Source organism: Bos indicus, chromosome 20 (genome assembly GCF_029378745.1).
Source record: "Bos indicus isolate NIAB-ARS_2022 breed Sahiwal x Tharparkar chromosome 20, NIAB-ARS_B.indTharparkar_mat_pri_1.0, whole genome shotgun sequence".
In the NCBI taxonomy this organism is placed as follows: Eukaryota; Metazoa; Chordata; class Mammalia; order Artiodactyla; family Bovidae; genus Bos; species Bos indicus.
Genome location: NC_091779.1, coordinates 1692200 through 1719173, shown reverse-complemented (window position 1 = coordinate 1719173; position 26974 = coordinate 1692200). Strand labels below are relative to the sequence as shown.

Here is a 26974-nt window from a genome sequence, read left to right as displayed (position 1 = left end):
TATCATGTAGACCTGGAAAATACGAAAGTGGCCTGGAGTGCAGGAGTCATCTCTATGCCCCCTGACAGAGCCATGGGCTTCCGCACACGGACCTGAAAGTGGGTCACCCAGACAAACGTTTGCAGGGCAGGGAACTCGTGACCTCACTGCTGGTGCGCTGCATGGTGGCATCACCTGAGCTTGGAGGGATTTTTGTCTTTAGCTGAAACTCAGTTTGCATCCTTGAGGCACGCCACCAAGGAGTTCTGATTCTTTTTTCAGAAACATCACAGAAATATGTTATCCCCCCACTTGATGTGGTAGTGGTCTTCAATGGAACATCATGTCCCCCGTTTCCGTCGGCCCTCCTTCCACACACACCGTTTCTCTTATCTGGGTTAAAGAACTCACATCTCTTCAACCAGTTTTATTGTGATATTTCCCAAATCACATCAGAATTATCTTTTCTCCTAGAGGTTAGACCTGAAACCTTAGATTTGAAAAATATTTACAGTGAATTTTCTTATGGTAGATTTTTCTTAGAGCTCAAGACTATGAACAAGGCCACGACTTGTAATGAGATGACATATTTTATGTACTAAGTAATGATAACGACACGTTGCATGGGGTGTCCCTTTTGGCCATGGTTTACTGGGAAATTCACACTAAAGTTAGTGCTCAGTTTTCCTCCTCTTTCCTATCTTTGGCCTCCTATCTTCTGTTAGTTACTATTGCTTTTGGTTTTATAATACCCGCTTTTTATGGTAAACTGTCACAAGCATTCACTTCTATATCAGTCAGTTCTCACAACCACAGGCACAGTAGGTAGGAGAGGAATACATACGTTTGATAGATTAAATACACCTGTTTTGATAGATGGGCGTTTGAGCAGCATGACTGGTGAGTGATGGAAATCTTCGTTGTTTCTCACACCTTGATAATAATGATGGTGGTGATGATGCTGAAGGTACTAATGCCAGGAATGATAACAGGAGCCAAATGGATTAAGTGCTTATGGCCTGATGGGTAACTTTCCTGAATGCTGTACAAGTATGATTTCATTTAAACTTTACAGCCAACTTATGAAGTAATGTTATTAGCCATGTATGACAGACGGAGAAACCAAAGCACAGAGAGGTTAAATAATTTACCCTAAGTCATAGATTCAGAAAATGGCAGAGCCAGCATTAAAACTGAGGCAGTCCATTTTCAAAATGTATGCCCTTGTCCACCATGCTATACTATCTAAATTATCAGACCACTCTAAAAAGACTCACATCTGGTATTTCAGATGAGGAGAGTCATCCGCAGCAGCTCAGCCCTGTGAGGCTGTGGATCTCACCCTAGAGCCTCTCCAGGTGAGCTCTGGGGAGCCGCCGTCCTCATCCGCTCCCAAACACAGCTGTGTTTCTGGCTCCCTCTTCCCGTCCCTGTGCTCTGGGTGCTTCTTTAGCAAGCCAGGCTCAACACAGGACCAGTGTGGATGGTGCAGGGTGGCCCGGGCCTGGCTTCAGATCATGTCATTTGTATAAAGGTCTCTGTTCAAGCAAGACAAGGGCAGGGGATGGAAGTGGGGCCGTCGCTGGACAATGTTCAGCCCAGAAAATGGGAAAGGAGGCAGGAAGGGAGCCAAGAGGTCTGCCGGCTGATTCTTTCTATCCCTATTACGTGCCAGACACTTCATTACGTAAGCCAAATATTCTTTTCATGCTAAAATGAGGAAATTGGGCTCAAAGAGATCATGTGACTTACTCTAGGTCATTCAACAAGTATAGGTTGTTGCGAATAACTATGGGTTATTTGCGAATAGGTTGCGAACACTTCTTTATTATGAAAAAGGTCTCACTAAATAACTATCTGTATTCAGTCCCAGGAGATGGAATGCCACCTCACTCCTGCGGCCTGTGTTATACGTGGGGACATGGGGAGAGGGCGGGAGCCCTAGTGGCTGGAGTCTGGGGCACACATAGGGCTCTGGGAAGCTCTAAGCAGGATGGGATAAGTGAATTCAAGCTGCTTCTGTCTGGGTGGGGCAGGCTTGGAGATTCCGGGGACTGCAGGTGACTAAGGGTGAGCACCCCCGGGCCTGGGGAAAGTGGTCTGCCCAGCTCGGTGCTTTTCTCTGTCTCCTGCCCTTAGGGGTAGGGAGGAAGCCTGGGCTGGTGCTGACTGGGTGACTGCCTGGCTCTCTCTGTTCACATGCCCTTCCCCTTGCAAGAAGGAAGGGAGAGAAGGAGGAGGAAGAAGAAGGCAGAGAAGGAAAGGAGAAAGAAGGAGGAGAAGGGAAGATATGTAAATGCAACATTTTATCCTTTGTGATTTGACCAATTATCAGTAAGTCACAGAGCATCCTTGTCATCAGGCCAACATCGTGGGTCCACCAAGTGAGAGGCAATGAAAGGTGTCCTCGCTGGCCTGTGATGTGCTCGGGAGGTAGATGGGGTATCAGAACTAGCACTGGCAGGGACGGTATGGGAGGGTCAGACAGGGACACTGATACCAGCAACGGTCTGAGGCAGTCAGTGAGGAGGAAGTGAACAACAAAAAGCCATGGAGACATCCCCAGCCTCACAGAGAATACCCAAACCAGGGGAGACGTCTGGCAGCATATTCTCTTCAAGTTTACTGTTTTTACTTGACTGTATTCCTTAGTGTCGCTTGAGATTTGCCGCAGCTCCCAGCCGGGACCCTCACACCCTGGGATTTTGTCCTCTGACCTCTGTCTGTGCAGGTAGGGACCCAATGCATCATGGTAGTCATAGTAACAATGAGAGCAGTGGCAGCTGCTGATTTGAGCACCTTTTGCTCGGCTGGGAATTGAGGGCTGGACTCTTTAACAGCACAGGAATCTTGCGCCTCGGCACACTGCTGGCTGCCCCCGCGTTCTCGGTTCATCTGCGAATAGATCAGACCATAAACTTCCCCCCTTCCCTTCTCCTTGTGAAAATTCTGCAGTGCAGGCAGGGATCCAGAAGCCAGAAAGCCTTCACTGCAGCTGCCTGCCAAGGCGTTGCGGTACCGGGGAGGGTGGAGCGCTGCGGAGTCTGGGGCCTGACAACTGTCTGTTGTGTGTGTGTGTGTCGGGGAGTGGGCATCCGCGAGTCCATGCTGTCAGCCACATCAGCTGGTCTTCGCCTGAACTGCCTTTGGTGGGCGCTGGACTTCCTCTAGCCCCACAGGACACTCCCTGGTCCCAAAAGTTTCAGGTCCCTTTGGCCATACCAGACCACACTCTTGGTAAACCTCTCCCCTCCCTTCCAGTTTCCTCATTTGCAGAATGGGAGGGATACTGCCTGGTCTTGCCAGTACTTGGTGTGAGGCCAAAATGGACCCGTATATCTGGAAACCCTTTGAAAACTTTAGCATTTCTATTCAAGGCCAAAGGGTTGTTGGCATCATTCTTATTTCTAGTATTAATACTAGAATTTTAATCAGCCAAATGCATTTGGCTGGTTTACATGGGAATATAGGTCTCTTTTGAACGGGAAGACTTTGACTGTTTTATTCATAACAGCATCAGACAATTGACAGAATGAGATTACCAACTGCAAGCTCAGACTGATTAAGAAGGCGGCGGGTGCCACAAAACCAAAGAAGGTGTTGCTGACACAGGGAAGGCGCTTCCCGCCTTCTCTGGCTGTAACTGACCCCCCCCCAACCCCTTCTGAAACAGGAAGTAGGGACAGCTCCACAGTGAAAAAGAACCTAGATTCGGCCTAAGCCAACCCCTTACTCCACAAATGAATCTATTTAAAGAATGCAAATCATCGTTGCCCAGCTTCTTGCTGACTTTCCTGGACTTGAGCAGATGGAGAAGAGGATTGAGACATAACCACTCAACCCTGTGCCTGCACTTCCATCTGACACGAAGTTACTCCTCTGATGACAAATACAAAACGCTAAAGATTCTTCTGCATGTCTGTGCAGGCAGCTCCCCAGTGTCCAGCCCCAGGAAGAGTACATCAAATTCTTTAAAAGTCCAAAGAGCATAACCTTAAAAATGGTAAGAAAATGTCCCCAGTGATGTAGTGAAATAGAAATGCAGTGAGAGACTCGATCAGGAAAGCTTTCTGGAAAAAAGTCAAAATGCTGATAAAACTGTATATATGTGTATCACTCTCTCCTTTATGAGAAGAAGCTGGAAGAAGTGACTGACAATTGCATCTGAAGCTAGCAAAACTTCTACCCTGGAGACAGTAACCTGGAGGCGACCTTCCAGATGTACCAGCAGAAGCAGCCAGTGCCTCTAGCTGGAGAATGTGTGGACCAGAGATCTGTCGACCTGCAGGGCAGGTACCCTAAAGTTTGCAAGAGAGGCAACTCCAAGAGATACTGAGTTATCATCCTTGACACTAAACAGCCAAAGGAATGAATCACTGACCCACAAGCTCTTCTTAAAGATGCAAGGGAGAATGAGAAGGGACTGGAGAGAAAGAGAAGAAAAGGAGAAGGGGACAAGGATGAGGAAGAAGAGTGTAATACAGACAGTGCAAGAGACCTGGGGAAGGGATGGAGAGGGAGCTGGAGGAGGAGACGTGCAGGAGAAAACAGAAACGAAGGACAAGGGTGAAGACAGAGAGGGAACTGAAAGGAGAGAGGAGAGGGAACCAAGGAGGAAAGTTTCGCTGGATTTGTAGCGTTTTCTTTCTGAAGCTAGGCTGGGGGTTAACGGTGATTGCTGTGTTGACTATACTCTCCTCTGTGCTGTTCTGCCTGCCTGAAACATTTTACAATATAAAAAAGGAAGAGAAGTGAGAAGAAACAGAATAAGAATAAGGAAGTGGTAGATGGCAACTCTGGGCTTCACTGATGGTTCAGTGGTAAAGAATCTACCTGCTAATGCAAGAGACATGGGTTTGATCCCTGGGTCAGGAAGATCCCCTGGAGAAGGAAATGGCAACCCACTCCAGTGTTATTGGGAATATCTCATGGACAGAGGAGCCTGGTGGGCTACAGTCCCTGGGGCCACAAAAGAGTCAGACACGACTTAGGGGCTAAACAACAGCAACAAAGACGGCAACCTTAACTTCCCTGCTTCCTTTGACAAATGCAGTCTGTGGGCTGGAGTAGCAGAAGGGGAGCAGGAAGCTGATCTCTTCCACTAGGTCTGTTCTAAACGAGGTGCCAGATGCTGAACCAGACGCCATCCCTCCATCTCACTGCTGCCCTGGAGAACAAAGGCCGAAGCCCTGGCATCCTGGTCCGCTTCTGCCTTCAGCACGGCATCAGTTCCACAATGCCTTCAGCTGTTCAGTGGTGCCTCAACAGCTCAACAGACCTTCCCTGGGCTCCTGCTCTGTGCCAGGGACCTTTCTGGGGCCCGGGATACAAACCAGTGACTCTGCATTCTCAAGGACTTTACAGGGAGATGAGAACTGCTCAGAGCCTAAGTTTCCCCATCTGTACAATGAAAGAGTTTATCTCAGTGGTTTTCAAACTGGGCTTACTTGGAACCCTAGGGTTCCAGGGCACGGCTCAGAGTAACTGGGGGAGCACTGCATCCCACATTTGTCTAGAATAGTGTGACTTTATTCTGTTTTAGATGTTGGGATTGGGTTCCAGCTTGGATTTGGAAATCTGATTCCAGGGCTAGAGATTTGAAAACCACTGAATGAGATGCTCCTCAAAGTGTCAAATTGTAAAGTTTTCTGCGCTATTTCTAAGGTTGTATGACTCTAAGAATTCATTTACTCATTCATTCAAAAAATATTTATTGAGGTTCCTCAATAAAAGGGACAGAGACACTCAACAAATAATCACATTAATAGAATAGGGGACAGCTGCACAGAGGGACATGGAGGATGGAGAGGAGGTGAGGGGAGGCCTCCAGGAGAACACACCATTGGACCTGAGGCTTGATGGGCAGAGAGGCCAGCCTCAGAGAGACCTGGGGAAGAGGGGCCCAGACAAAGGAGACGGCCAGTGCAAAGGTCAGATAATAAGAATGAATGTGGCATATCCAGGGCCAGCAAGGAGAAAAGTGGTCTGAGAGGAGATGGGGTCAGGAAGGCAGACACAGCAAGACAATGCAGGTTCTAGCAGATTCTGTAAAGATTTGAGATTTAATTTAAATTCGGCAGGCTACCTTTGGAGCGTTTCAAAGAAGGGCCTGATGTGACCTGATTAAATTTTATAAAAATGGCTCTGGCTGCTGTGCAGAAAATGGATGGTAAAGGAGGCACGTATGGAGACCTCTCTTTTGGTGGCACAGATGGGAGATGATGGAGACCTGGCCTAAATAGCAGAAATTGTGAGAAAAGGTCAGACAGGGCACAATGAGAAGTGAGAAAAGGATTCCATGATCACCACAGATCTACTCTCTCTTTAGAGTCCAGATATATGAGGCCTCAAACTGGTCCTTCAGTGCCTAATTCTGCCTCCAAGTACTCCTATGCTTAGTCATTCCAGATGGTAAAAGACAGTTTCCGTCGACTTCTTATCCATTTGAGGGTAAGTGTAGAATAAGACAGACCCTAAGTATTTACTGCCCTCTTTTCCTTTTGGAGAAAGCTGGTGAGGCAATTTTCAAATTGGAAAGACAAGCAAAGGCTTGGATCACAAACATTAACTCTTATTTCAGATAGGTATGCAGTAATGCTTACCAACAGATTTGCCAAGCAACTAACTGGATACAGATGGAAGAGAATGGAAACTTTGATGGGAAGAACCACAAGACCCAGAGGTGAGAGATCAGATCCCACAAACTCAGCCCTGTGTCTCCTACACTGGAGGATGTAAAGGGAGTGTAAGACCCTTTAAGGATGCATCCTCCAGCTGAGGAAACACGACCAATACATAAAATGGTTAGACAGCCGGCTGGCTAAATGGGGTGTGTGTGTGTGTGTGGGTGTCTGTGTGGCGGTGGTGGTGGGTTCACGAGGTCTCCATTAGAGTGGGTTCCAGTCCCACCCCTGTGACTTAGGACAAGCCATCTAACTCTTCCAGGTCTGATTCCTCCTCTTGGAAACAGGGGCAATGCTTTTGAACAGTGTAAGGAGTTTGAAAATGGGTTTGAAAATGCTTTGTGAGTTGTAAAGTGTGGTATAAACAGTAAGAATTATTATTACTGATTCTGAATACAGAAGGAGAAAGGAAATGGCAGCATGTAGGCAAACTGGAGCTTTCTCTGAAAAACAGAAACATAATCAAGTGCCCTTGCTCAAACCCACCAATGACTCCGCACTGCCTAAAGCCAGGGGTGGCCAACTGTACCCTACTCCTTAGGCCAAATCTGTTCCATTGCCTATCTTGTACATTTAAGTTTTACAGGAATACAGACACAGCCATTTGTTGACATATTGCCTACAACTGCTTTCTTGCCACAATGGCAGAGTTTGAATAGTTGCAGCAGAAAGCTTATGGCTGGTGAAGCTAAAAAGATTTACTATCTGGCCTTTTATGGAAAAAAAAAAACAACCTGCTGACTCCTGGAGCAAAGGACAAAGTCCAAACCCCATTTGAAACATAAAGCACCTTCGGAGCACCCTGATACAGCAGCATTTGAGTACACGAAATGAATCAAGTGTCCTCCTCGAGTCAACCCCGTCTGTACCACTTCCCAGGGACTGATTCCACATAACACGGCATTATCAGGTCCCTTCTTAGTGCTATGATAGGGCTTAGGTCTTATTCTTCTTTATAATCTCCACAGTGTTTATCATAGTGTCAAGATCATAACAGATTGTCAATAAAGTTTAACCGAATTGAAAGTGAGTCATAGACAGAGCAAGCATAATCTACTAAGGGACATAGTTTATTCATCACAGAAAACTATTGAAAATATATCATTGATAATATATCATTGAAAAGAAAAAGGAAGCAAGTTAATTCATTTGCTCTTAATTAGTTACACAAATATTTATTCCACACGTGCATGCTAAGTCACTTTAGCCATGTCTGACTCTATGCAAGACTATGGACTGTAGCCCTCCAGGCTCCTCTGTCCATGGGATTCTCCAAGCAAGAAAACTGAAGTGGGTTGCTGTGCTCTCCTCCAGGAGATCTTCCCCACCCAGGGATCAAACCCGCAGTTCTTATGTCTTCTGCATTGGCAGGTGGGTTCTTTACCACTAGCACCACCTGTACTAACTACAAAACTACCCGAAGCTAAGGCAAATGAAAGCAATATGGGGTTATATTCATTCCTTTGACAAGAATTTACCTAGCACTTGTTCTCTGTCAAGCTGGTGGTAGGAGTTCAAGTGGACTGTGACCACTTTCCTTTGTAGTCTAATTGAGGAGACTGAATGTCATCAGATAATAACTGTACAGGGAGACATATGAAATATACACTTGGTACAGAGAGATGGACAGAATTCCTGGGAATGCCATCCTTGTGTATTCTCTCTTATAAATTCACCTACAGCTTACTCTCCCACAAGAAAGTGGATGGGCCCACATTAATTATATGATATCAGAGTCTCCAGTTGGTTTCTGTGTTAAAAGCTAACAACTGATCATTTTATATGGATTATCTCAGGTAATCCTCACAACCACTCTATGTGGTGTCATGAAGGCCAATCACTTATTTCAGATCAACAGTCAGAAAGCAGAAGATTCTAGTCAAAATCAATCAGAATGAAACTTATGCACCTAAGCCTTCACTGTCTAGCCTAAATACATGCCAGAGAAGAGACCTGGGAGTCTTTTTCAGAGAAAGTCTAAAATTGAAGATCTACGGAGATAGGACTAAGTGTCTCTGTACTTACTGACACCAATTTCATAGGAACATCTGATATGGTTTGTGTCAGTAAGTCAATAATCAAGAGAAGAGAGAATGAAGCATTGAAAAGGTCTGCAATGACCCCCAGCCACCTTAGGGAACAATTCTGGACCTTGGCCAGGATATCCAGTAAACCCTAACTGCCAAAGCCCAGGCAACTCCCTATCAATTAAGGGTGAGCTAGGAGCCTGAGACCTGAGGGCTACGGAGGCCTTTCCCTTTAGCCAGCTATCCTCCTTGGGACACGTCTGTGCAGGGGTCATGGTGCGCATGGCGGGCAAAAGATGCTAAGTCGTGTCCAACTCTGCGAGACCCCGTAGACTGCAGCCTGCAGGCCTCTTTGTCCATGGGATTTTCCAGGCAAGAATATTGGAGAGGTTGCCATTCCCTTCTCCAATGTAAATATGCAGTTTTTTAAAGGTGGAAATGTTTATATTTGCTAAGCTTCCTAGGTCATGTCTAGGACACAAGAGTTTTCACTCTTGCGAAAGCTTAATTGTTCACATTGTCACTTTCAGTTTTTCATTCTTTGCCTGTACGAAATGTAGTAATAAAATAAATAAGCCTCCAATTAAAATAAATAAATTAAAAAAAAAAACAAATACGCACATAGAAAACGCCCAATCTTGAATAAGTAGCATAGTGAGAATGAGATACAATTTCTCTCCCATTTAATTAGTAATGAGGAAAAACATCATCAGAAACTGACCAAACAGTGACAAAGAGGCTCTGGTGAAAAGGCTTTCTCATGAAGCCAACAGTAGGGCTGCCCACTGGTAGAACTTTCTGGAAAGAAAAGAGGTAATATCAATGAAATGTAAAATGCCTTTAATCCATGAACTCTTCTTTCACAAATTTATTCCAAGAAAATAATTAGACAAGTGCTCCAAAGTTCACAGAGAGAAAAATGTTATTTATAGGATTATTAATAATATCAAATATTTAGAAACAACCTAAATATCCACAAAAGGATATTATTTGAATAGATCATGCTGTAACTAGACAACAGAGTGCTATTAGCCTACTTAAATGATGGTGCGAATCTATGTGCCATAATGTGGAAATTTCTCCATGTTGTTTATTGAAAAAAAAAAAAAAGGCTTCCTACAAATCCGCATGGATACAATGTGCCTGCTATGACTGCAAATGTTGCACAGCAGAGTGCCTAGAATGCACTTCACTAAACGATTGGTGCATAGTGGCTCTTTCTGATAGTGAGATATCAGGTGATTTTTCCTTCCTTTTTTTATCTACACTATTTGATTTTTTGCAATGAACCTACAATGCTTTAAAAATATAAAACTTTTTAAAGATTAAAATAAAACATGTCAGGGATGTATACATTTCCTAGAGGAAAAGCAGGGTGAAAACCAGAATAGCGGCTGACTTCCAGAAGGAAAATGTGAAAGGACTGACAGCCTAACAAGATTAGTCCTTTCCCAGTTCTGGAGAAGGCAGGAAACCCCAGTGGTTAGGAGCTGACGCCCCAGGGCCGGTCCTTGGGTTCACAGGGTAAATGACTTGCGACAAATTACTTAACCTCCTGTGCCTCGGTTTCCTCATTTACTAAAGGCATGACGGACAGTGCCTGCCTCTAAGGCTGTCATGAAAATTATTAAGGACAAAAATAAATGGACACCTATGACAATGCCTGGCACACAGCCAGAGTTCAGTAGATATTAGCTCTTATGAAAACCAGCTTCAGAAAATCGTAGCCTAAGTGATCTGTGACCTGAGCTCTGTGATGAGGACTTTGCATGCATGGTCTCATTACTTCTCCCATCAGACCCACATAAATGCAGTGTCTATGCTCTATCTCATCTCCATTTTACAGATGAAAACCATGAGGTTAGGAGAGAATAAATACTGTCCCAAATCCTTCAGCCAGGAAGGGACAAGGATCTGAGCCCAGAATGTGAGGAGTAATTCTAGAACCTCATGACGGGTTGACAACTTGTTCGCATTAGATGAACCCTTTCTTCTTTCAGGACCTGCCACCACCTGCACCAGCCTCACTAGGTTAGCTGGCCCTCTCAGGGTAGCTGGGATCTGGGAAAGCCAAAATCACTATCAGCATCATCTAGCAATTCCTGGGAAGAGCAGAACACTGAGAATCAAGGCTTAAGCTGCACCCACAAAATGGGTGCCCCCAGCAGCATGGAGAACATCTTGGGAGCAAAGCACCCATGCTTAGTGAAGCCAGAGGTTTTGATCTTTATGATAAGGCTGAGTGCCACAGACAGAATATTCCCTCAAAGACACCTAAATACGGATGGACTATTTTATCACTCTCATAGTCTTTTAAAATCCTTTGTTCAACACACAAAGGCTTCACACTTGCCTCATTTCACCTCATACTTGAAGCAAACAGACTCACTTGCCCTGGACAGGCCAGGGCACAGTCCCCTGCATCTCGAAGACCTGCACAGGTCTTCAAACTCTGTATTCAAATCACTACCCTGAATACCGGGAAGATCCCAAGAGGACAAAATCATCACCTTTTGGGTAAGAAGCCAGACTTTGGAATCACAGACTCCTGGATTTACCTCTCAGCTCCTCCACTGGGTACTTAATATCTCTGAGCCTCAGTTTCCTCATCAGTCCACAGGGGATCATAAAACCTCACAGTTTTGTTCTAAGGATTAATGAGATAATGCAGTATTGGGAAAGCAGTAAACTCAGAGTTTAAGAGCACAGACTCTGGTGCCGGACTATTTAAGTTCAGACCTTGGCTCTGTCACAAGCTGTGTGTCCTTGGGCCCCAGCATATTCAAACTGTAAAATGGGGTTATAAGAATATCCACCTCTGTAGGGTAGGGAATGAATGAGCTATGGCTTTGAAAGTGCTTAGAACAGCACCTGGTGCATTAGTGAGTACTTGATAAACAAGGGTTGTAATGAAATGCAAGTCAAACCCACAGCATGGTAAAAATAAATGGTAACTGTTATTACTACAAGGTACACTTGCCATGGAGAATTTTATGTACATTTATCTCCTAGAAAGCAATTAAAAATGAAAAAACTGGGTGAAAATCTTGTTCTCTAGCAAGTGTTTCGGTCCTAGCAGAGAGAAGTCACCATCCGATTGCCTAGCAGAATACCCTAGGGTCCCCATCCCCATCCCCAGGCTCTTCTTGGCTGCATTCAGCCATCCTCTCTGGGTACATACTCATTAGGCACTCACAGTGAACCTGAAGGAGGGCTAGAAACATCTAGTGGTTAAAAAAAAAGGCTTCAGCTCCTGACACCCTGGAGCTTACAGGGAAGTGGGGGAGATGCACATTAAATAAATACATAGACAAATGATTATTTAGGGATAATAAAATTTGTGTTTCAAAGAATGTGATACAAAGATATTGAATCTAAGGGAGGTCCTGATATGATCTAGCACCAGAGGCGTGTGTGAGGGAGGAGTCATTTGAAAGGCATTTAAGCTGGGGTTTCATGGATGAATAGGAGTTGGCTGGGTGATGCCTGGGAATGAAAGGAGGAGATAATCCAGGCAGACGGGCATTTTGCTTCAAGGCCTGGCAGCCACAGGTGCCCGGCTCACTAGGGGAACAGACACAAAGGCAGCGAGTTGACTTACTCTAGACCACCCACTCAGAAGCCCTCAGCTGGGAGACGAGTTTGGAGAGAAACCCAGGCCCACAGGAACTGTGTTCTCAGCGGCATCTGTTGTCTCTTCCTTTTCAGACTCTCTTGCATGCTGATAAAGACTGCCAGGTCCCTGACCCCAACCCCAAGTGAACGAAGTTTTGGGCTCAAATACCCAGAGGCTGCTAATGTGGCTCACTTTCTCCACATGTGAACTTCAGCCAAGACACCACAACAGGGACTCTGCCCTCTGAAGGCCCCTGGATGTCCGCGGCACACCCCACTGGGTTCTGTGAGGCTATTTAGGAAGATAAGTTTCGCTCACAGAAGAGAAGGGAGACAGCATGAAAGAAAACAATGGCCTCAAAGGAGGAACCTCTGATTGACATGAATGGGGATGTTCCGTTAGGAGCATCATGTACCAGGAAAGAAGCCAAGCCCCGGGTCCTTTACTTCTCCACCTGTTTACATGTGATGGAAAGGAGATGTGTTTAAGGTTCCTGTAGTTTTACGCTGGGAACTGATGCTCCCGGAAAGGAAGCCGTATGTTCCAGACATAGCAGGTTTCTTTTGGAATTCACACACTGGGAGTCTGGCGCTCTCCTCTAAATGGGACTTTCGTTGTCTTTTTGTTCAAGACCACAAGCTTCTTCCAGGATCAGAACTGCCTGCCAGCCTCCTCTGATAAACAGCCCACCAGCTCTCATGGTAGATCAGAGGTTTAATAATTAGCCTAACTCCTTGTTTATCTAAGTGGTAATTACCACTGCGATGGAATAATATTTTAACTGCAGGGGAAGCGTTACAGAGAGCTCTCTCCCCCCTAAGTAAAACCTACTGGCTGGGAATGGCCAACAGAGCTGCCCATACTCGGAGGCAGATCTCTGTGTCTGAGATGCTGTCATTAGAAGCTGCTCCAAAGACCTAAGGAAATGTGCCCCGGAGAAGTGTGTGGTCCTAATCCTTTCAACTGAGGCTCGATGGCCCAGCAGAGTATGAAAGTGAGGCCTGTGCTTCTGAAACGGAACAGTCTCGAGTCTGTGGAGCTGGTGAAGCAACCTCACCACCGCAGGAGCAAATCTCAGCAGGTCCGATTCAAGGAAGATGGCACCAGTAAGACTCCGCCTGGTCTAGCTGAGGTGGATGTCCAGGCGTCCGAGGACCCGGCTGTAATGGGAAAGACTCAGGCCTCCAGGCACCATCACCTCCCCACCTACTCACTCTCCTTTCCCAGGTCCCAGAAGGCAGGGGGCTTTCGGAACATCGCGATCCAAACGTCCCCCAGTCTCAGGAAGCATTTCCCGGTTTTCAAAAGGAAGAGACTCACAGCTAGCAAGTCCCTGGTGGAAATGCCGACAGCATCCCAAAGTGCCATCCAGGTGAACGGCAATCTCTCTGAGCAGGACATTGTGTCCTCTGACCTTGCCTACTTACGGCTGGCTCAGCATCTTGAGGATGGGCCTCGAAGGGTCAAGGTATCCCACCCATTTCTCCCTAGAATGTCCAAGGTGCAAAGCAATGGGCCTGTGAGCCTATGCTTCGAAGCTGGGACATGGAGAGCCTTGGAGAAAGTAACAGCTGCCATTCAGGTCCCAGATGATATTTACCATAGTCCTACCTGGGCAGGAAGGGAGTCCACTTTGAGCCCAGACCGGTCTGCTGAGATGAGCAACTCCATACCCCCTTTGGTTGACAGGCGTCCAGGTGACGGGAGAAGAGAGCTGCCTCCAGATTCAGAAAGAATCCCCCCCTGCTTAAATGCCCCCAGTAGAGCCAATCACATGCCTGGCACAGGGAACCTGCAACCTGAATTGCTTTTGCCCAAAGATAACTCCGATGACAAAGACCTTGGCCCTCTGTCATCTAGGTCAAAGGAAAGGTGTGCTCCCTCACATCCACGGACTCACAGCTCCCCTCCACCTGGCTCCCAGAGTCAGCCAGCCCAACCAGGGGGGGCTTCAGACTGTTCTTCATTGAGTAACAATTACCAGGACCTGCAGTCACTCCAAACTAACAGTGAGTCAGGATCTGCCCCTGTGTGCCAGGAGCAGACAGCAAAGAACCCCATCAAGTCAGACATTCCAGAGCTTCAGAACTGTCCAGGAAGCGGTCACCTCCCCTCCTCTCTCCCCAACAGGGAGACCAAGCAGCAGAGAGTGACTGGCGGGATTAACCCAATTCACCTGGTGCAGGGCGAGCTCTGCGACCTCCAAGGCAGGCTGCAATCTGTGGAGGAGTCTCTGCACTCAAACCAAGAGAAAATTAAAGTCCTTTTGAACGTAATTCAAGACTTGGAGAAAGCTCGAGCTCTCACAGAAGGGTAAGGTGGATTTGGGGGAGTGGAGGGAGGGTAAAGTCATTTGGGAGGATAGGGGCAGAGAGAGACCCTTGCCTTCCATTAGTAAAATGTCTCCAAAATGTTTGAAATTCTATCGTTTTCCCAAATTATAAGCAATGGTCTCCCTTTGTTTGGACTGGGTTTCATTGGGTTGTAGGCTTTGGTGGATTTCCACGATGATTGGTTTTTATTTCCAAATGACAACAGATTGGAGAAAGGGGACGATGAAGCAGCAGGGTCAAAAGTTACTTTTTATTAAGATGTGGGTCCAGTCAATAATGATAGCGGAGAATGACAGTACGCAGGTTCTGCCCCAACCCTATCCCTGCAGGGAGTTACTGCATTCGCACAGTATTTAGCTATTTGTGTGTTTGTCACAGAGGACTTGAGGCAGCCACTAAGCTTACTGTTGACCTTCCCCTCCACTGACCACTCTGAAGGCTTGAGCCAGTCCATCATGCACCGGCTAAGTAGGGACTGAAATGAGATCATAATTCCGCAAAGAGAAAGAAGCTCCAGAATGCTTTCCTGGGTGACTCAGCATCCGTCTGAGGACAGGAAGGCAGTTATTTGTTTAGGTGTGGGATGCTCCTTCCTTGAAACAGTGCTCCCTAAAGACTGAGGAAAAGGAATGGTGAAAGCTAATCAACAAAAGGGTAGGAAAAGGAAGAATTAATTAACTGGCATTTGCTGCTATGAATCAGAGTCAACATAACCTTACAAGAGAGAAGCACTGTGACGAGACAGGGAGAAATATGACCTAAAGGGATTAGGAGTTTTAATCATCTTCTGCTACTCATTTGCAAAGTCCCTCAGTTTCCCCATTTATCATGTGGGGGTAAGAATAACTGACCCATCTCAGAGGATTATTGTCAGCATGAAGAAAATCCAGATGTCAAAGTATTTAAACATCTATAAAGCATTCTAGAAACGTGAGATCCTATTAATATGGATTTCTTGTTTCTCTGTTTGCAATGATCATGAAACTTCAGACTTTGGAAATCATGAGAATGACAATGCTGTGCTGCAGGGAATGAGTCTGTAGGATGTGTGCATGCCAGGGGGCGTTTGCCCATAGATTTATCTAGCAAATGCTCTATTTTGCAGGCGCAACTTTTATCGAACTGGCCAAGATCTCAACAATTGCAGTACCTGCCAGAACACGGCATGCATCATATACAGGTACCTGGCCACAGCTGAGACCTGCTCTGTAGAGCACAGAAGTTGCGGGGTCCACGGAACACTCTTGTAATCTCTCTTAGATGCAGAAAGTCAAGAGAGGGGCAAAGACAGAAGGCCTTTGGATACATAAGACAAAAAAAGAAAACAAGGTTGTTTGACTATGAAATGTTAACATCTGGTTTCAAAGAGGGCATTGTTTTGTTTCCTCACAATAAGGCCTATGAGCAAATCCTTTTGAGATCATCACCCTTCCCCTTCCTGAATACTAAGCACCGGCACCTTGCTAAGCTCTGCATGTCCCTTTGTATCTCGTTTCACAGTATACCTCTTAAAGTAGGCGTTCATGTCCCCAGGGAAGTTTAGTCATTTGGCCCCACTCACACATAGCATTTTCAGAGAGCTGAAGGGGATCTCAAATCAAATATTCCGAGACTCGGGACTCAGATCCATATCTTTCTGACACCAAGCCCTTTCTGATCCTGATTGTTGTACTGCACATCCTACCCCTCCACAGTAACTACCACATCCAAGCAATTACAATATGTCAAGAACTGTGATAAGCACTGTATATTCAGTTCTAAGTACATTGCTTCTTTCCAGCAAGAGGCAAGGTTGCTGCCTTAGAGTGAACTTTTAGAAGAAACAGAAGGGAAACATCATACAGTGGTAGGAGCCCTAAACTAGGAGTCAGAATCCCCCAAATTACATCTGCTAACATGTGTGGTTCAGTTTCCTCATCTGCAGAGTGGAAACAATTATTCCTCTTGAGAGTTGCCATAAGGAATAAATGAGAAAATACATGTGAATGCCTTTTATAACAGTAAAGTGAAAGTGAAGTCGCTCAGTTGTGTCCGACTCTTTGCGACCCCGTGGACTGTAGCCTACCAGGCTCCTCCGTCCATGGGATTTTCCAGGAAGGATACTGGAGTGGGTTGCCATTGCCTTCTCCAGGTTGTAACAGTAAACTTGTGTACAAATCTAGGAGCTCATTCCTGCTATTACTGGATCGATCAATGCCCATTTAGGTGGTGGTCTACTTTCAGTGGCACAGTGGAAAAGCGGTCGAAAGCGGTCATTTCGGGTGATGGCTTCTAATTCTGTTTGACAAAAGGATATAGTGTGATTTTCTCTATTACTTTTCTCTCTTGATGAGAAAGGCAGCTAGGGTCTGAGCGCACTGAAGCCCAACTGGGTTGCCTGTGTGTGTTTGTTTTTAATGTCTCACTCTCTCCAGTAGAATCCTGAGATTTCACCCTAGCAAGGGATGGGCAGCAGGAAGTCAGGGGCTCCTGCCTCAGGTGAGGTCTTGGACATTTTCTCACTAAACTGTCAATTCTTTAAACCTAAAAGTCACAGGACCACAAAGTGTTTTCATCAAATACCAGGAGCTTCAGGATTGCTCACAAAAATATGCCCTTTACCTTAGTGTGAAATATCTCCTCTTAAAAGGGAGCTCTGGAAAAGGCTTGGGCATTGGAAAGAATAATTAAGGAGTCTCATCAATTGCTTACCTTTGTTCCTTCTTTTTTTAAAAATATCCCCTATCTTAAGCAAATTTCATATCACCAGGAGGACAAAACTTGTTAAATGTCTAGATTCAGGGAGGACAAAATCTTTTCCTCCTAAACAAAAAATATATACATATATATTTTTAAAATAACTTTCATTTAAAGTTTGAAAAGTCTCTTTTTCCCAGCAGCCAAATGATATATTTCCTATTATCTTAAGATGACTTTCTATTTAGCTTCTGTAAGTTAAAGGGACAAACGATCATTTTCCCATCTTCTGTGAGTTTCATGCCCTGGCCTTGGGCAAATCCTTTCTGGCCTCTGAGTTTCCTTATCTGAAAAATGAAGGTCTTTGATTAGATGATCCTGATGGTCCCTTTCAGTTCTGACATTCTGGTGTTCTAGGTTGAATTAAAAGTGGTAATATTTGCCTAAACTATAACCTTCCAACCAGTATGAGAATATTTACATTTTTCTAGGACGTACTTCAAATGTCCCAAGCAAACAGTCTAAATTCACCCCTGAATGGGTTGGCAAACCTTCCTCTACACATCCCTTTCCAGTTTTCCAAGAAGAGCAGCCACTGCATGCATCTACCCCTCATTACCATTCAAAGCCAGACTGCTCTCCCAGACAGTTTCTGTATCGTTGTGTCTAAGGCATTGTGAAGGAACAGGCAATTAGTCTGACGAAAGCAAAGAGATCAGTACAACATCCCAGTAATAGTAACAGAGGGAAGATGAGAGTTGTCATTTCTTTTTTCTTTTTAAACATTTCAAATGACTTCAAACCCTGTGTTGTGTCCTGCACAGTCAGATCTTGCAAACTAATAAATAAGTGACGTGAAATAGTCATCCCCAGGCCCTGCGCAGCTGCAGGCTCTCTCTCTGATGACGGATGGACGCCAGTGCATGTCACTGTACATAAAGCACATGGGCGCCTCATGGACTGCCTGCCGGGTCTTCTTCCCTGGAGATGCTGTAACTAAGTTAGCAATCCATACGGTTTTCTAAGTGGCTTAATCAGCTGAAGGCTATGGCTATGCTACTTGCTTCCATCAAGACAAGTCAAGGGTTCCATCCGAATCATTCTCTCAGCTTCAAAAGGAGTCTTCTGCCCACTGCTCCTCAAAGCCTCATTGGCTTTCTTCTTTCTAAGGTACACTGTGGTAGATCCTCCCTTCCCGAGGAGAACAGCACCAAAATGGATGCCCAGAGATGTCATGCGTGACTCTCAGGACCTTCCATACCCCAGGAAGAATAAACTCCTTGGAGCTCTGACTGCTGTGGGACTCAAGGGAAGGGGGTGGGAATTGGGCCTGTGACTCAAGCTGGTTCCAGGCTGTTTAGTTCCCAAACACTCTCCTCACCTCTCCTTAGCATTACTTCTAGGACAAGTTACTGAGAAGGTTTCTGAATGCCTCCTGTGGTACTCAAAATTAAATAGCATGGAATTACTTAGTGAGAAGGTTGTTCTCTTTTCAAATTGATTTCAATTCTTCTGATTTACCTAGAGGGAAAAATCTGAGTTTGGTGCTAGAATGTCTTCAAAACCTTTCTAATGCTTACTTATCACAGTTCTTTGCTAAAAGTGAGCATGTTTCAAGTTCATAGCCATGGGCAAGCAACAGTTCCCAACCAGAATGTAATCATTTCTAATTCTTTATGGAAGGTTTTAACTTTCAAAACTAACCCTCCTATATATTCACTGTTATGCAGGTCTCATTTTCAAAAGATATATTGCCTGCTTTGTATACATGTTTTTTAGTATAAAAAGTGAATTGATTTAAAGAGAAAAAATTAAGTACATAATTGTGCAAGTGGTGTGGGGAGTTTCACAAAAACCTTGCAGGTAATAAACAGCGATTACAATTTGGGAAAACAGTGCCCTAAGGAATGCTCTTCCTTTCCTCTTCTCAAGGTCATGGCTCTCTCCAAGCCACATCCCTCCTCCTTCTCTCAGCCCAGTTTTTACTCCTCCAGCCATATCTCCCTGCACTTCATCTTCACAGTCACTCAGAAAATAATCATGGAGACTCTTTGGAGGTCTATGACTGTACCGATCATGCATTTATTTTATGGATATAGCTCCCAGGAAAACGTCTACCTGGTTTGAGTTAAAATGCCTCAAATGTTTTAAGGGAAAAGAATTGGAAGTTTTGCTCAGAAAGAAAAAATTTCTCCTATCATCCAGGTGTGTTTCTTAGGAAATGGAAATAAAGAGCAAGCAGCAAACTAAACCATTCTGAATGGACGAAGGGAAAGACTGGCCACATAAGATGTGAAAGGTGCTAGAGAGGAGAAGATGACAGAAGAGCTCTTGTTTGTTCAGGGGTCTTCCTAGACAGGCTCTCTCCTCTTCTTATCCTCAGCCTCTGTTCATGCTTCAACGGCACTCATGGATTTGAATATCAGTGACATCACCTTCCTCTATCTTCTCTTTAATGAGTGTTTTCTCTTTATATATATATGTATACATATATATGTATAAACTACCTACGAATCTTCCCATCTTGATATCTCAAATGTACCTCAAATTATCAAGTTCACCATATACCAAAATACATTTCATATTTTCCTCCACAAAATTCTCTTCCTACATTTCTTATTTGTTCAGCACTGCTGACCATGATTTCATAAAGAAACCACGGTCCACGTTGTCTCATTCTTCTCCTTAACAACACATATCAAACTGGCTACTGATTCTCCCTGCTATATCCAGCCCCTTAGCTTCATTCCCTTTGTCTCTGGACAATAAAGGTCCTCATCACTTAAACGCTAACTGGCCTTTTTGCCACAGGTCCCTTTCACTCTGTCCCAAGTAATTCTTCACACAGGTTGCTAACTTACTGAAAAGTAGAATCTGATCATGTCACTCCCCAGCTAACCAATTTTGCCCCACTTCCTGTTGTTTCCTTTAGCTAATTTTCAAGGCCCTTGGAATGTGACAGTAACCTTGTTAACTGCTGGGTCTCCTATCTCTTCCCAGCCACAGTGAACTACTCAGCTGGCTTCAAATACTGGGTGTTCTAGCATACATAAATTTCTTCATTTCCTGGAATGCCTTTTCTGCCCTGCTTCATCTGGAAAACTTGTAGCCCTGCAGCTTAAAAGCCAGTTCCTCTGAATAGCCTTTCACTCCTTCCCAAGAAGAAGCCCCTTGGCAAGCACATTCCTCTGCTATACCATTTCTCTTATGACGTTGCAACACAGTGTTTATGAGTTTCTTCCTTCAGCAGAAGACCAGTATCTCAAAGTCATGGCCAGTGTCTAATACACAGTTAGTGGTCAGTAGAACCCTCAAAGAAGGGAAGAGCTATACTGACTGGGGTGGGTGGAGGATGAAAAGCAGCAGCAGGCTTGAGACAGCTATTTAGATGGTCCTCAAGTCAAGGTGGGCTTCCCAGGTGGCGCTAGTGGCAAGGAACCTGCCTGCCAGTGCAGGAGACGTGAGAGACTCAGCTTCAATCCCTGGGTCAGGAAGATCCCCTGGAGGGAGGGCATGGCAACCCACTCCAGTAGTCTTGGCTGGAGAATGCCATGGACAGAGGAGCTTGGAGGGCTACTGTCCATGGGGTCACAAAGAGCTGGACACAACTGAGCGACTAAACAACAACCAAAGTCAAATCAGTGTGACAACGTCTGTGTGTCCCTACCCTTGGTGGGGAAACAGAAGGTCTTAATTAATCAAATAACTGTACTAGGGAAGGAAGGCTTCTGTGCAGCAGGTCTCAGTAGATGTCTTGGAACTGAATCAAACAGTGACTGAATGTAGTACATGGATTTCCAATTTTCAAATACCTGGAACACTACAAGATGGAACCTAATCAAGTCTTCCTGTGATGACTCAGAGAACTTGTTGCAATTAACAAGACATTGAGATCCATGTTGATCACGGACTTCCAACCCTCTTGCCCAGTACTTCTGTACCGACTATGGTAGGAAAGCAAAGTCTGATTTGTGGAAAACTGAACACTCCATCCAGGCCATCCCGTCTCCCTTCTACATTGTCTGAACCGCACCAGTGAGCTCTTCGGAAGAGGGAACTAAGGCAGTAGGTCTGCAGGTTCTCTTAGTAAAACATCAAAACCCAGCGTAGTCGATAGAATGATGTCCACAGGAAATGTCCACATTCGAACTCTTGGACCCTGTGAATACATCACCTCACCTGGTAAAAGGGACAATGCAGGTGTGATGATGGATCTTAGAGGACAGGATGAGTAGCCTGGAGGGTCCAGGTGAGCCCAATGTAATCATATGGACCCTTACAAGGGAGAGATGAGGGCAGGAGAGGAGAGTCAGAGAAGGAGGTGAGACAGAAGAAGCAGAGGTAGGAGTGACATGGTCACAAGTTAAAGAAGGTGGGCAGCCTCCACAGGCTGGGACAGGCAAGGGATGCATTCTCTCCTGGAAATGCCAGAAGGAACCCAGTTCTGCTGACACCTTCATTTACAGTTCTGGAGGACTTCTGACCTCTGGCTCTCTAAGAATAAAATTCGTGTTTTTTTAATACTTTGGCCACCTCATGCAGGAGTTGACTCATTGGAAAAGACCCTGATGCTGGGCGGGATTGGGGGCAGGAGGAGAAGGGGACGACAGAGGATGAGATGGCTGGATGGCATCACCGAGTCGATGCACATGAGTTTGGGTGAACTCCGGGAGGTGGTGATGGACAGGGAGGCCTCGTGTGCTGCGATTCATGGGGTTGCAAAGAGTTGGACACACCTGAGCGACTGAACTGAACTAAACTGAAACCCACTAAACTTGTGTTAACTCATTTCAGCAGTGGTAGGAAACGAATGCACCTGGATTAAGTCCTCATAATTCATAAACTACTCACATCTAATTGGAGGTTGGTTTATTTGACTTTGATGATTTTTACAACTCTGACAGCTAAGGGAAGACAAGGATCTGTTGGGATGAAAATTAGGGGAAAGAGATGAGAGCTGCCACTTACCGGGGCTTGCCAGTGGCACCAGGGTAGAGAACCTGCCTGCCAATGCAGAAGACATAAGAGACGTGGGTTGATCCCTGGGTCAGGAAGATTTCCCGGAGGAGGGCATGGCAACCCACTCCAGTATTCTTGCCTGGAGAATCCCAAGGACAGAGGAGCCTGGTGGGCTACAGTCCATAGAGTTGCAAAATGTCAGACACGACTGAAGTGACCTAGCATGCACACATGCATCAATTACTGGTCACTGTAAATGCTTTTTGTTTTCTTATCTGATCCCAACCACCAGATGAGATAGATAAAAATACTCCCATTTTACAGGCGAGGTAACTGGGGTCCGGGGACTTGCACATTATTCATGTTAGACAGTGGAGACTGAGAGTGAGAGAGGCACTTGAACAATTATTCTGCAACTAACAAATGGCAATATCAAGACTGGAACTTAGTCCTCTCTGCCTGTTGGTCAGATTCCATGGCATGCTGCCTTCAGAGGCTAGGCCTGCTTGAGGGTTATCAGGGCTCAGTGGAATGTTGTATGGCTGAGTTCTCTTCGGCCAAGGGCATAGTTAGGGTTTGTGTTTATGATACAGGACATAAATGGTGTTCTCAAGAGTGATAGCAGGCCATCTGCAGCACTCTCCTAGATATCTGTGAATATTTGTTGCTGGCCTTCAAGCCCCAAACCTCCTGGCTCAGAGAGGTGGGGAGGAGGATGGGAATCTGTAGGTAGAGCCAGCCTCCCAGGAAAGTCTGATCCCGAAGAAGTTTGAGAAACATTCAAGTAGGTAAAGTCAGAGTCTTGAAAGGAGGTGGTGGCAGTCGATTTACTAGAAACGTTTGTGACATAGAAAGCTCTTGCTCATAAACTAGCCCAGAAACTAGCTTTTGTTTTAAATGCATCATTGGAGAGATGCTTTACCTTTCTGCTTGGCTTCAGTTACAGGGTTAGTGGTCATGGACAGACCTAACTAAAGGGCGCAGGTGAGGGTGGAGGAAAAGGGAGAGGGAAAGGAGAGGGGCTTGCTCACAGAGTAAGCGTGTCTTATGATGCCTCCTATTTGCAGTGAGAAGAGAAAACAAGCTTCTGCCGGTCCACATCGGGGCCAGGCTCTCATCTTGCATTATTTAGGGTGTTCATTTGTAGTCTCTCCTTCCTCCCACACCTCCCAGCTCCTCAGACCTCATCTGAGAGCAGGAACAGAATAGTAATCCCTGATTACTTTCCTCCTCCAATTAAGGTGCAGACCAATTAGAGCCCAATTCTGCTCCTAGGCCAGGAGCCCCGATGCTAGGAACTCTCCTCTGGGGTGTCCTGGAGGAGCAATTACAAATGCCTGCCAGGGTGGGCGTGCAGAGTGCCATCCCATGTCACCCACACCACTTCAGGGAGGGGTAATCACGCAGGCTCCTGACCCAGGGCATGTGCGTGAAGCATCCTCTCATTTCCTCAAACTCTACAGACCATAGGCTGCCTTTTTTTTTTTTTTTTTTTTTATCATTACTGATTCCTCCACTGCTACAATCCTCCAAGCTGGGCAGAAGAAGTTAGGGAGATACAAAAGGAGATTTGCTGCCAGCACCTCCCTTTGTCCCTGGCGACCAGCATCCCCGTTCTTGAGCCCCCTCACTGCTTTGACATTCAGAACTTAACATAAGGAGTCTCTCTGGAACACAGGGCAAAGCCATACAGCTGTGTGCCCTGTAGGAGAAAGGCCAGCCAAACCTTCATCCAACTAAGGAAAGAGGCTCCGGAGGGCTACATGAGTCACCTGGGGTGGTGCAGTCAGAGGTGCCGAGAACCTTCTTGAGTTTCCTTTGATGGTTAAGTAGTTTGGCCACTGGGCCTTGGCCTTCCCTGCCACTTAAAGCTATCACCTAACCAGAGAAAAAGGCATTTCACTAGAAATGCAATATACCTGCTGCTGCTACTGCTGCTAAGTCGCTTCAGTCGTGTCCGACTCTGTGCGACCCCATAGACGGCAGCCCACCAGGCTCCGCTGTCCCTGGGATTCTCCAGGCAAGAACACTGGAGTGGGTTGCCATTTCCTTCTCTAATGCATGAAAGTGAAAAGTGAAAGTGAAGTCGCTCAGTCGCGGCCGACTCTTCACAACCCCATAGACTGCAGCCTACCAGGCCCCTCCATCCATGGGATTTTCCAGGCAAGAGTACTGGAGTGGGGTGCCATGCAATATACCTAGGTCTGTGAATTTGTATAAGATGCTCTCCCAGTATGGAGCCAGGGGAACTGTGAGAGCCTTGTCTTCCAGCCACAGTCCTCTGTCTGGCCAGCAGTGAAGTCTGCAGTGAAAAGTAATTACAAAGCACACAGCACAGTAATGTGTGTTCCTTCTAGTAATCACAGATGCCTTTGCTGCTGTCATGTCAGTGCAGTATGGACTGATCAGTGTTCAATTCAAATGCAGGAACATGAATGTTAATGGCAACCCTTCAAACAACTGCCACCAAACACAGCTCAAGCTGTCTCTTTTGAAAACAGGCATAAAGTTTGAGGGACGTTGTGGAAACTTCTCTGAGCCTTGACAGCTTGGTCTCCCAGACATTTGCCATTAGCTCCTGTTTCTCTCGGTATGTTTTACCCTTTGCTTCTTTTCCCTCGAATAGAAGGGGAAAGAAGAGGATTTATAGCATCAGCAATTTGTCTGCAATAAAAATGAAGCCGATTTTAATGCATTAATAGCTAAACAGGCTGAAACATGCCATAAATATAACATCAAGCATGCTGAGAATTTCACAGGAATAACAAATGGATGGCTGCTGGCGTGTGGGCCACGGTTGACCGCAGAATGACCCAATCTTTATTTCTCTGTCAAGTTAATGCTACAATCGTTACTATTTGTTGATTCAGGCAATGTGCCAGGCATTTTACTAAACAGCATACATGTATCATCACATTTCAGACTCCCAAGAACCCTTAAAAATGGGGCTGGTTATTATTCCCATTTTATGGATGAGGAAACGGAGACTTGGGCAGGTCACGTGATTTGTCCAGGATCCACCAGCGCTAGGGCTTAAACCAGTTCCTTTTTCAGAAGGCATTCCTATCCCTTCCCCTCTTACCTTCTCACCTTGCACCATCAGTGAATATTTGTACCACAGTCTCTGAGATGGCCTTCTCTTTCTGAGGACTTAATGTGAAGACATTCTCAACACAGAGCCACAGCACCCAGAGTGCAGACCTCTCCCACATATGCTGATCAGCAGGGAGATTTCTGCAGTGTGGCCCTGCTTATTTATGCACCAAGAAGAGAACCTGCAGTTCTCCGGGGACTTGTCAGCACAGATGCCCAAGGAGAAGGGGCATGCTTGCTGGCTTGAAATGGCTGTGATCTGTGAAGCTTAAAATTGTATCCTATAAATAATGAGCACACTGGTCATTAGGAGGAAGTTTTAGAAACAATATTCCTTCCAGGCTGGGGAAAATTAAAAAAAAAAAAAAAGCTAACTAAAGTTTCTACTTTCCTGGACTGTGATTCATCCACAGAGACACTTTCCAAAGTGGTGTGATTTATCCAAGTGGACAGGAACCCAACCACCCTCGCTGAACCCATTGATTCTTACAGCTAATTCTTTTAAAAAGAAAGTTGCAGGAGGTCAATAAATCTGTGGTGCACCTGGGTTCTGTAGTGGGAGGGGCCACAGAAACACTCCAACAGAGATGAAGAGGTAGAGACTTGCAAGTGGTTTTGTCTTCAGGGAGATGCCATGGACCATTAGTTTCTCAGCCAACTTGCTTAGAGTGTCTGGATTTATGGTACATCACCATGTCTCTTGATAAAAGAGCAAGACCCACCTGCTGAGAAGGATGAGCAAAGGGCCACTGCAGAACTCAGCAGCCTACAATCAGACCCAACACTGCAGAGCCCAGACACCACCTTGAGTACTCAGCCTCCGATGGGGCATCTGTCTTCTTCGAATACACAGCCTCCCTGTCAGGACAGCCTTGCAATCAGGAAATGCTATGGCAGGGTGGGCTGGTCGCCTGGGTCATGAAGGGCCCTCCAGAGGCCCAGCCCACATTGAGTCTTGTTCCACAGGGAGATGTGAGGTCATTTAGGTGCACTGGGCTGGGGTCACCGTCCCATCCCACACTCATTTGGTAACCAGGATCTCATACATATTGAACACTACTGTTCTTTCAGTGCTGTGAATCTTAGTGTACAAGCTTTGGAGCCAGAGACTCTAGGCTCAAATCCTTGCTCTGTCACTTACTAGTATGTGCCATTGGCAGAATATTTAACCTCCTCTTGCCTCAGTTTCCTCATTTGTAATAGGAAGATAATGCTTATCTCATGGGTCTGTGAGAATCACATGAGGCATGAGAATTAATAAATTTGTAGGATGATGTATGGAATAGAGTTCATTCCATAAAAGACAGTCCTTCTTCTTCTCCTTTTTATCCAACCTCTTCTTCATTTAAATTACCATGTGTCCTCACCTAACAGGACCTAGGTTCAGTTCAGTTGCTCAGCTGTGTCCGACTCTTTGTGACCCCATGGACTGTAGCACGCCAGGCTTCCCTGTCCATCACCAACTCCCAGAGCCTACTCAAACTTATGTCCATTGAGTTGGTGATGCCATCCAACCATCTCATCCTCTGTTGTCCCCTTCTCCTCCCGCCTTCAATCTTTCCCAGCATCAGGGTCTTTTCCAATGAGTCAGTTCTTTGCATCAGGTGG

General features: G+C 45.7%; 2 protein-coding genes across 2 annotated transcripts in view; one reads left to right on the top strand and one right to left on the bottom strand.

The window, feature by feature from the left end:
- Positions 1–26974, bottom strand: part of DOCK2 (dedicator of cytokinesis 2) — a 458208-nt gene that overhangs the window by 198001 nt on the left and 233233 nt on the right. The window lies entirely within an intron of this gene.
- INSYN2B (inhibitory synaptic factor family member 2B) overlaps positions 1–26974 on the top strand; it is a 123859-nt gene that overhangs the window by 85035 nt on the left and 11850 nt on the right. The window contains exons 2-3 of the mRNA XM_019982944.2: positions 12398–14618; positions 15744–15818. Coding sequence (XP_019838503.2) covers positions 13279–14618; positions 15744–15818 — 1415 coding nt within the window. The 5' untranslated portion in view covers positions 12398–13278. The remainder of the gene's footprint in view (positions 1–12397; positions 14619–15743; positions 15819–26974) is intronic.